The sequence below is a fragment of the Rhinatrema bivittatum genome, chromosome 1 (genome assembly GCF_901001135.1).
Source record: "Rhinatrema bivittatum chromosome 1, aRhiBiv1.1, whole genome shotgun sequence".
In the NCBI taxonomy this organism is placed as follows: Eukaryota; Metazoa; Chordata; class Amphibia; order Gymnophiona; family Rhinatrematidae; genus Rhinatrema; species Rhinatrema bivittatum.
Genome location: NC_042615.1, coordinates 421,036,730 through 421,048,017, shown reverse-complemented (window position 1 = coordinate 421,048,017; position 11,288 = coordinate 421,036,730). Strand labels below are relative to the sequence as shown.

Here is an 11,288-nt window from a genome sequence, read left to right as displayed (position 1 = left end):
TGTCTGCCAGCCGTGTCCACGCTGTTACTGATCTTCCTGAGGTCTGCAAAAAGACAAACTTTTCCTTCTAACCCTTCCGCAATATAATTCAAAATTATAAACAGAACAGACCCCAGGACTGATCCCTGAGACATTCCACTATTTACCTTTTCTCATTTCATTTATCCCCACTTTATCACTCAATTTATAATCCAGACTGCCACCTCAGAACCCAACCCCCAACTGCTCAGTTTATTCAGGAGCATTGTGCAGTGCATTGCAGGCATTCCTGGCGATGGAGTTAGGTCAAGGGAGAAAACTACACATATCCCTATATTTATGAAAATGCTATAAAAATAGCGGAAATAGCCCCCACAATAAAAAAAAGGGGGCATAGGCTAATTACCCTGCCCCCACAATAAAAAAGGGGGCATAGTTAGGCTAATTACCCTGCTCTTGCATCGCATAGGCACTTTCCACAATGCTGATACATTTGGGGGGGGGGGGGAGAGAGAAAGAGCCCCTCTGTATAGGAGTAGTAAGACGCTATATGTGTAGCACTGTAGGAGGGGCACTTTCAATGGGATGGGGTTTAGGGGAATGTTGTAACAGAAACATTCTGAGGTATTCAAAGTAACACTGACAACACTAAATATTTATACTCGTTATAAAAGATGAAAGTATAACAAGAGGAGTTGATTTGTACTATTACAACAACCCCCTCAAACCCCACCCCACTTTCCGAAGCTCACCCCGATTGGCAGTGCCCCTGCTATAGTGGTACACATATAGATTGTCATATTGATCTTATAACAAGGTCGCTGTCTCTCTCTTGCTCACAAGCTCCATAGCCTGGGGGGAGCAGGGTAGTGTGAATATTGCATCCTTAAAATGAAGTAGTGAGTAGTATTTCAATACTTGTCATTTTTAACTTGCAGACACTCTCTATCCCCAGCCCTCTGGGTGCGCAGTACATATTACATATTCCTTCTGCTATATCAGTGCTGGACGGAATGTCCCATTTTATGCTACGGTAATCGAGCCCCGAGGGGGCGGGCCGGAGGCCGAGCCAGGGAGGGGAGGGAGAAGTGGGAGGGGTGGCAGACCATTTCCCGCTTCAGCACTAAGTTCCCGAGAGCTGCGACCCGGGTGTAAGGATCCGTAGCTGGCAAGCCGCAGGCGTCGTCTTCTTCTTTTTCTTTTTCTGGCAGAGGATGCTGTGGACTTGGGGACTCCTGCGGCTTCGGGGAGCCGCTGCCTCCGTGAGTAGCGCTGCTCCTGCCCCGCCCCATCGCTGCCTCTTCGGGGCTTTGCAGGGAAACATTCCTTGGCCGGATTTTGATCTGAGGGTTTATTTAGTATAGGAGAGTTTAAAGTCTTGCACTAGAAGCTGCTCGTGCCGCGAGCAGAGATTAGCTGACTGTAGAAAAAAGGGCAAATGTTTAACTTTCACAACTGACCCTGATTACCCATAGTGGTCAAAAGCTTTGGGCGACTTTCTGGATTTTCTTGTTCAAGGTTTGTTGCTATCAGAGATGGCTAATCCTGCCTGGAGTACTTACACTATCTCCTTTGCAGCTCCCCCAGGTTTAAGGCATTGGAAAGACAGAGCATTAACTTTGTTGTACTTATATATTGGATAAGAATATAATTATGCATCCTGCTTTTATTCTGACGTAATACTGTCTCCAAGAAAGCAAACTCATCACAAGGGATAGCTGCAGAAACAAACGATTAAATCCCTTTCCCCAAAAAGCCAGTTTCTTTAAGGCTTTTCTATCGTTTTGTGTCTGTGGGAAAAACGCCTAGTGACTCATATACAAAATATGCAGCTATCCCCCTGATGCATGGGTGCATGATCTGCACTGCTGCACAGTTGTTAATAGGGTAATGAGTTTGGTTAGAGATTATATTGATTTGTTTTTCACATAGCTCAGCTTTGATAAGAATATCACAAGTAGCTAATTTGCAGTCTGTAAGCGGGAAGATGAACAAACTTGAAATGGAAAGTCAATACCTACAGGATTTTTGGATGACTTTTTGTAAAATTATTTCTTCACTTTGGGGCCAATGCAATCATGTTCACGGAAAGCGGGCGCACGCATGAATGGCGCCTGCAAGGGGGGCGCCATGCAATATGTAAATTAGGGGGTCGCGCTAGGAAGGAGGCGCTAGGGTCGCTTGCGTGACCTTAGCGCCTCCTTGCTAACGCGACCCGCCATGGCTGTCGGTTATGAAGTCCGACGCCGATAAACTGGCAGATGGCCGGTTATGAAAACTGGCGAGTTTACCGGCATCGGTCTTCATAACTTGGCAGTCTGCAGTTATTTTATTTTATTTTTTTGACTTTAAAAAAGAAGTACAGAAAAGCAGTTTTTTTCTGCTTTTCTGTACTTCTTTTACCTGCGCTCAGCTATTAACACCTGCTTCAGGCAGGCATATCTGAGCAATAAATGTGCGTCTGAGATGCACAGTTATCTTTTTGCATGCGGAGTGAATGAGTAATAGGCTCATTCACATGCATTTGCATGTGATGTTACGGTTCTGGCCGCGAGCGCCGTGACCAGACCCTTACCTCCGTGTTCCTGGAACTGTTCCCGCGTCAGTTGGCCTATCTTCCTTCCAGGAGACCGCGTCTGGCTTAGTACTAAGAATCTACAGCTACAAATTCCGTCTCGAAGACTAGCCCCGAGATTCTGTGGGCCTTTCCGAGTCGCTGAACGAGTGGGAGCAGTCTCGTACCGACTACGCCTACCTTCCTCCATGCACATACATGACGTGTTCCACGTGTCATTGCTGAAGCCTCTTGTTTTGTCTAGATACCACTCCCGGGCTCCTGAACCATCGGATCCTTCAGCACCGGATGATATTACGTATCAAGTATGTGAGATCTTGGATGTACGGTTCCATCAACGACGCTGGGAGTACTTGCTTGCCTGGGAGGGTTGTGGATCCGAGGATAATTCATGGGAACCTGCCCGTAACATCCTCGACAAGGACTTATTACGGCAGTTCTAGCTGGATCACCCAAGTAAACCTGGACCTGCTAAGAGGGGGCGTAAGAGGGGAGCTGCTGTTACGGTTCTGGCCGCGAGCAGACCCTTACCTCAGTGTTCCTGGACCTGTTCCTGCTTCAGTTGGCCTAGTTCGCCGTCTGTTTGGCGGCGTCCCCGCGAGGGCCGTGCGCTGGGAAGCCTCCCATGGACACCCTGCCTCTAGGCGCGCGCGCGCACCACTTGGGTGCTTTTCTAGGCCGTTTCCCGCCAGTGGTGACTCCGCCCAATTCCTGACGTCAGACGCTGCGGCCTTGATAAGTCGACTGCGGACACTCAGTCTTTGCCTTGCAATGGGCTTACCTACCAGTTCCCTGTTGCTCCGTGCCCCGGAGTGAGCTGCCTTTGGAATTCGCTCCGTTCCTGCTTGCCTGCTACAGTACCTGCTTGGTTCCTGCTTGCCTGCTACAGTACCTGTTTGGTTCCTGCTTGCCTGCTACAGTTCCTGCCTGGTTCCAGTACCCAAGTCTTGCTACAGTTCCTGCCTGGTTCCAGTTCCCGAGTCTTGCTACAGTTCCTGCCTGGTTCCAGTTCCCGAGTCTTGCTACAGTTCCTGCCTGGTTCCAGTACCCGAGTCTTGCTACAGTTCCTGCCTGGTTCCAGTTCCCGAGTCTTGCTACAGTTCCTGCCTGGTTCCAGTTCCCGAGTCTTGCTACAGTTCCTGCCTGGTTCCAGTTCCCGAGTCTTGCTACAGTTCCTGCCTGGTTCCAGTACCCGGGCCTTGCTACAGTTCCTGCCTGGTTCCAGTACCCGAGTCTTGCTACAGTTCCTGTCTACTGTTCTAGTCTGGTTCCAGTTCTCAGTCCTGCTCATCAGCCTGCCCGCTCCAGTCTCAAGATCATCAACCCGCCTAAGTCCCAACGGCTGGGCTCTTACGGGCTCCTCCCGGGGGAGCACCAGCTTCCAGGGTGAAGAGCACCTCTAAGTCCTGCCTGAACATCTGCCTCCCGGCCTGCTGTGTACCAGAGACATTGAACACCTTTCCCAGTCTCTTGCAGATCGGCCCAAGGGTCCACTAAATTGAGACTCCATAACATGTGATGAGCGCTAAATCATTCACTCCGCGTCGGACGCACGTTAAATAGGTGCTAATCCCCCTATTGCATTAGGGGGTGGATTAGCGCCTATTTATCCCATGTCCCACTGCATTGGCCCCTTTCTTAGGGCAGGCCCAGACAAGGTAAGATAGCTGAAAGAGCTTGGGGAATTAGAATCGGCAGGTTAGGAGCTAAAAGAATTTTATTCAGAAATATACTAATTATATTTATAATTTCAAAGCTTACACTGATGTGGTTTTTTGTTTTTTCTTTTGTATCTATTGATGACCCCAGACACAATTAAATAGATTGTTCTGAACCAGATCACACAAATGAAGGGTTTTATCTCAGGAGCCACATACTGATTTTTTAAATGCATATAATTTAAGGACAGATATAAAGTTCAGGCAAAAAGTACCATAAGCCTTCAAGTCATTTGGCTTACGGTTTTCAATTAGTGCATCGTTTGCCCACGTGGTATATCACTTCTGCTGAAATGTGTTACATTCAAGAATCGTGCAAAAGACCCACAGTGGGGTTTTTTTTGCACACAGTTGTGATTGCCTGCTTTTATTTTAGCGGCAGACTTTTTTCATTCCTTAAACAACAGACAATAAACACTTAAGGCAAAATGTGTACTATATTAAAACTGTGCTCCTGAAATGACTTTCCCACTTCTAGCACTTATTGCTTGAAACTTGAATCTGTCCCTTAGTACGAAAAGAGTAAAACACAACACATCTCCTTGAGATATTACAAAGGTTGTGCAGCTTTGTAAAAATCCTGCAGTTATTTATAAAAACCTTCGATACCCCATATCTTCTATAAATTTAAATATTTACATGCCACAGTCATGCAGGAAACAGTTTTCATGTACCTGAAAAGCTAAGCTCCACTTCTAGCCATTTTCTCTTGCACCTGCAGACCTGAATATGCAAGAAAGGCAAGACATACCTCCCACACATTGATGTGTTCCTTTATCCCATGTCCTGCAGAGCTGATTTCTGAGCTAGGCCCGGTACACGGCTAGGCTGATTGCGGCAGTGGAAAAGCTGAGTCCGGGAAGCAACCCGGGTACGGTCTGGCAGCAAGCAGGCAATCTGTGACAGGCAGGCAGCGAACAGCAAAGTCCAATAGGCAGTCCAGATCGGGCAGGCAGCGAGCAGCAAAATCCAATAGGTAGTCCAGGTCAGGGCAGGCAGCAATCAGAGTATCTAGGAGCAATCCGAGTCAGAGCAGGCGGCAGGCAAACAGAATCCAGGGGCAATCCGAATCAGCAGACAGGCAAGCAAACAGAGTAGAAGGACACGTCAGAGAGGGAACAGACCTGTAGCTGAGGCAAAGGTTCCGGGTCGAGCTGCCCTTAAATAAGGGCAGCTTGATGACATCCAAACCCGGCGCCCCTGAGAATTCCTGCCTCGGGCCTTTTAACAGGAGCACAGCTGCAAGCACGCGCACCTAGGGGAGCCACGGCAGGGCGTCTTAGGCACGGTGCAGCGTCGTTCTTTGGATGACCGTGTCTTCCAGGAGCCAGCGTTGGCAAGGCGGTCAGGTAGGGCCGGCCCACTATGGAGGGCAAGCCGCAATGAGTAACAGTACCCCCTCCTTTAGGCCCCCTCCTCGAGGTTTCAGTTTCTTGGGATGAGAGGCGTGAAAAGTCTTTAGAAGGTTCTTATCTAGGATATTCGAAGCAGGTTCCCAAGTATTCTCCTCAGGGTCAGAGCCCTCCCAAGAAAGCAGATACTCCCACTTATGGTTCCTCCGGCGAACATTGAGTATTTCTTTTGCTTGGTAGACTTGATCCTCTGATGCGATAACAAGTGGTACAGGCGTTTTCCGGGAAGGCCAAGTAAGAACCAGCAGTTTAAGAAGGAATACGTGAAAAACATTATGTATACCCATGGAAACAGGTAGACGCAGTTAATAGGTCACGGGACCAATTTGGCGAAGGACGGGAAACGGACCTACATATCGGGGTGTTAGTCTCATGGAGGGTAGACGAAGTCGAAGATGTCGGGTACTTAACCATACATTGTCTCCGGGTTTAAACTGGGGAGCTGGTCTGCGATGTAGATCAGCAGCAGTCTTGGCTTTCTGTGCTGCCCTTTTTAGCATCACCTTGGTACGAATCCATAATTCTCTTCCTGGGTGGTGGGCTGGGCTGCTGGCGAGGGTACCAAGAGAGGTATTGGCAATGGGGGTGAAGGCTGTTTCCCATACACTATCTGAAAGGGAAAGGTCTCGGTTGCAGAACTAATGTGGGAATTCTGTGAAAACTCTATCCACGGTAAAAGGGTAGCCCAGTCATTCTGACGTTCGTTGACATAAGCTCTTAGGAAGGTTTTTAGTGTTCGGTTAGTCCTTTCTGCTTGACCGTTGGCTTGAGGATGATAAGCGGTTATGTGATCCAGTGTGATATCAAATTTGCGACAAAGAACGCGCCAATACTTGGCAGTGAATTGTGTACCTCTATCGGAAATAATGGGTTTAGGGAGTGCATATAATCGAAATATGTAAGTGACAAACAATGAAGCCAGTTCTGGAACCGAGGGAAGGCCTGGAAGAGGAGTGAAGTGGACCATCTTAAAAAACCTGTCGATAACGACCCAACATAAGAACATAAGAAATTGCCATGCTGGGTCAGACCAAGGGTCCATCAAACCAAGCATCCTGTTTCCTACAGAAGCCAAACCAGGCCACAAGAACCTGGCAATTACCCAAACACTAAGAAGATCCCATGCTACTGATGCAATTAATAGCAGTGGCTATTCCCTAAGTAAACTTGATTAATAGCTGTTAATGGACTTCTCCTCCAACAACTTATCCAAACCTTTTTTCAACTGTTGCTCCAAATTCCGTTGGGCCAGGCTAGGAATGGCCTGTAAGGCTGAGAGCTGAGCCGGGTCCGTGGAGTTAGCAATCTGTTATACTTGGGCTTGGTTGTGGGCCCTTGGGTCGTGATGAGAGCTGACTTCACTCACAGGGAGGAGCCCTGTGGGGACTCGCCACAACAGGTGGGGTCTCAGCAGTGATGGACAAAAGAGACAAGAGGTTTTATTATACAGCTGAAGGTAACCCGAGGAGCAGGTTTGTAAACACAGTCCAGAGTAGAAAGACCTTTAGATGGATTCTCTGGTAGTGGTCCGCAGAGCGGGGTAACCCGGGGAATACTTCCTCCTGGTAGTTCTTGTGCAAGGTATCTCCGGTAGTGGTCCACAGCGCGGGGTAGGCCGTGAACCTGAAGGGTGGAATAGGAAGAGCTGGAGCGTAGCAATACTCACAGAGTGGCAGTGCTGATAAACGTCCTTTGGTAGTTGAATGAAGGACCCGTGGTCAAGGTGCAGGATACCCTGAGCAGAATAGGCCCTCGAGGAGCAAGTACCTAGGAGTGTCGAGGGTTCCTGAAAGAAAGCAGACAGGACTCCCAAGGAGCGGGTGTTCTTAAGTTTAGGCAGTTGAACCCCGAAGGGCAGGTAGAAGTGAGAGGCCCCCGAGGAGCGGGTACCTAGAGCTTCCATAGGAGAGAAATACCCCGGAGGGTAGTGAGAAATCCAAGCGAGCTGCTTAGAAGCGGTCAGAGTAGCAAAATCGAAGTCCTTGCTAACTTGTATTGGAGCAGAGCTGAGGTTTAAATACCCGGAGGTACTGACGTCAGGCGGTGGGGACGCCCCCGAGGTTCCTCCCATGGCGTATTCAGGAAGAAGCATGGCGGACGGGGACGCCCATGCTGTTTCGGAGATGCCGAGGGTTTCGGCAACCAGCAGCGGAGGCAGCCATCTTTCCAAGGGAGGAGGAAAAGGGTAGAAGAGAGGTGAGGCAGAGCGGTCGCAGCAGTCTGCGACCAATGGACGCAACAAGAGAGTTGCATGGAGAGACCATAAAGGTATGCGGAGGAATCTGGAGAATCTCCAAAGCATAGTTGTCTTTTACCAGTTCCAGTACCCACCAGTTTATTTTTGTCAGAACCCACCTCAATAAAGCGAGATAGATGCCTTGCCTATTTCCTGAACCAGTAGGTGAGCCCTCACACCTTCATCGTGAAGATCCAGATACTCCATTCTTGGAGCCCGCCTCCTTATGAAGCTTTTTAATCCAAAAGGCCTGAGATTTTCTGAAGGAACAAGATCTTTGAGAAGATACTTTTGTGTAAGGGTAAAACCATCAGAAATACCTGGAGCAGCCCTTTGTTCCAAAAGGGTGGTGGGGCCACTTGGCAATAGTGATCATAACATGATCAAATTTGAACTAATAACTGGAAGGGGGACAATAAGTAAATCTACAGCTCCAACACTAAATTTTCAAAAGGAAAACTTTGATAAAATGAGGAAAATAGAAAAAAACTGAAAGGTGCAGCTGCAAAGGTTAAAAATGTTCAACAGGCATGGACATTGTTTAAAAATACAATCTTATATGCACAGACCAGATGTATTCCATGCATTAAAAAAAGGTGGAAGGAAGGCAAAACGATTACCGGCATGGTTAAAAGGTGAGGTGAAAAAGGCTATTTTAGCCAAAAGAAAATCCTTCAAAAACTGGAAGAAGGATCCATCTGAAAAAAACAGGAAAAAGAATAAGCATTGTCAAGTTAAGTGGAAAACATTGATAAGACAGGCGAAAAGAGAATTTGAAATGAAGTTGGCCGTAGAGGTAAAAACTCATAATAAAAACTTTAAAAAATATATCCGAAGCATGAAACCTGTGAGGGAGTCGGGTGGACTGTTAGATGACCGAGGGGTTAAAGGGGCTGTTAGGGAAGATAAGGCCATTGCAGAAAGACTAAATGAATTCTTTGCTTCTGTATTTACTAATAAAGATGTTGGGGAGATACCAGTTCCGGAGATGGTTTTCAAGGGTGATGAGTCAGATGAACTGAACCAAATCACTGTGAACCTGGAAGATGTAGTAGGCCAGATTGACAAACTAAAGAGTAGCAAATCACTTGGACCAGATGGTATGCATCCTAGGGTTCTGAAGGAACTAAAAAATGAAATTTCAGATCTATTAATTAAAATTTGTAACATATCATTAAAAATATCCAATATGCCTGAAGACTGGAGGGTGGCTAATGTAACCCCAATATTTAAAAAGGGCTCCAGGGGCATTCCAGGAAACTATAGACCAGTGAGCCTGATTTCAGTGATAGGAAAAATAATGGAAACTATTCAAAATCACAGAGCATATAGAAAGACAAGGTTTAATGGAACATAGTCAACATAAATTTACCCAAGGGAAGTCTTGCCTCACAAATCTGCTTCATTTTTTTTGAAGGGTTAATAAACATGTGGATAAAGGTGAACCAGCAGATGCAGTGTATTTGGATTTTCAGAAGGCATTTGACAAAGTCCATCATGAGAGGCTTCTAAGAAAACAAAAAAGTCAGGGGTTTAGAGGCGATGTCTTTTCATGGATTACAAACTGGTTGAAAGACAGGGAGCAGAGAATAGGATTAAATGGTCAATTTTCTCAGTGGAAAAGGGTAAACAGTGGAGTTGACTTAGGGAATGGCCTCTGTTATTACTGGCATCAGTAGCATGGGATCTTCTTAGTGTTTGGGTTCTTGCCAGGTTTGTATGGCCTGGATTGGCCACTGTTGGAAACAGGATGCTGGGCTTGATGGACCCTTGGTCTGACCCAGCATGGCAATTTCTTATGTACTTATGTTCTTATGAAATGATGCTGCCTTATTGTTGTTAGCCAACAAGGAACCTTGGATTTCTCTCTGCTATTCACCATTTGCTCCAACTTACCGCCAATTAAAGGAGAACCCTTACAGAGTAACCATGTGAGATTGGACTTGGAAACAGAGTCTGTCAACCAATATCGCAGCCACATCAGGCATGCAGCCACTATCACAGAAGCTATCCCTCCAGCGGCCATCCGTGCCAAGTCACAGCCCACATTGGATAAGGATAGTGCTCTCGGTCCATCAAATATCTGTCATCAGACTCCGCTCCTTGTATCTCTTAAGAGATACATAAACCAGCCTGAGCTACCAGGCTGTAATAAGAAGCAATCTGCAATGCAGTGCCATGGCCTCAAAGGTCTACTTAAGAAGACCCTTAACCTCCTACCCTGAGCATCTTCTAGAGCTGCCCCTCCTTCCGCTGGAATGACAGTGCACCTGAGACAGCGCATTCCAAAGTATCCACCAATCTCAACTGAACCCTTGCCTTTGGAGCCAAAGGTACAAAACTCGCTAAGGAACGCCCCCCTTAAAGTTGCCTCTGGAGCACTCCTTTCAAGGTTTAATCATCCTTCAGTTGGATTCAAGAGGGGAAAGAAACATGATGCTTTGCGTAAGGCGACCAATATGGGATCTTTCTTTTACAAGTCCTATAGCGTCACTCCCGTTCACACCATTCAGGGTCTGCTACAACAGACTCGGCAACTCTAGTGGAATAGAGTCTGATGTGATTCTGAATCTGGTGGGATTTCTCCCTCTTCAAAGGAAGAATCCAATTCCCTGAAAGAGACATCTGATGTAGCATGATCCACATCCCCCTGAATATTACCAGGGAACAGCATCCCTGCGGCATTTGCCTTCAGAGGCTGACAAGTGGGAGCTTTGAATATGCGAACCCTTCATAGCAAGTTGCTTCGCTTCCTCTGGGCACCTCTGCAGAAAAATTCTGCAGGCCCTGAAAAAATTCCACTCAGGAAAAAAGAGGATGGATCCATACTGGGGCCCACAGGCCCAAACCTAATACTGACTGACCCTTCTCCCGGAGGGGTCACTGCCATCGGGAACAAGATGTGAGGGGATACAACTGCTGTGCCACCTTCCACCACACTCCCTTCCGGAGCTAATAAAGTCCAAGCGGACAGCCCAGCATCATCAAAATCCACCGTAAACAAATCCCCCTGAGCATCCAAAAAGTGCTGACACAGGCAGAGAGGACACCATGACTGCATTGCCCTATATGGCAAGCCGCACCAACAGCAAAGCATGTAGATTCTCCTTTTTGTTCCCAGTACCTTAGCGTTCCTGCACTATGCTGTGGGCAGATTCCTGAGCAGCCACCAATAATACATGGAAGTACACACGCAAAATATGTGCTCAAAAATAGGGTGTGGTCATACACAAGTACCCGTGCACGTGTGTGCCTATATCCGTATATCGCCGCACGGCAAGAATGTGCGCACGTTCCTGTGCACAGGAAAATTTGCCGCTTACCACGTGGCTACACTAACTCCCCAGAGAAGTGAGAGGAATGGGGAA

At 47.4% G+C, this 11,288-nt stretch overlaps 1 protein-coding gene across 2 annotated transcripts in view; it reads left to right on the top strand.

Annotated features, from left to right (window-relative positions):
- The first annotated feature begins 1,068 nt into the window (after nucleotides 1–1,068).
- The window catches only part of LOC115092468, a 47,216-nt gene continuing 36,996 nt past the window's right edge, over nucleotides 1,069–11,288 (top strand). Inside the window, exon 1 of one of the 2 annotated variants that reach the window (XM_029603309.1) lies at nucleotides 1,069–1,241. In XM_029603309.1, coding sequence (XP_029459169.1) covers nucleotides 1,194–1,241 — 48 coding nt within the window. In that variant the 5' untranslated portion in view covers nucleotides 1,069–1,193. The remainder of the gene's footprint in view (nucleotides 1,242–11,288) is intronic. The other variant, XM_029603316.1, reaches the window with a different exon arrangement.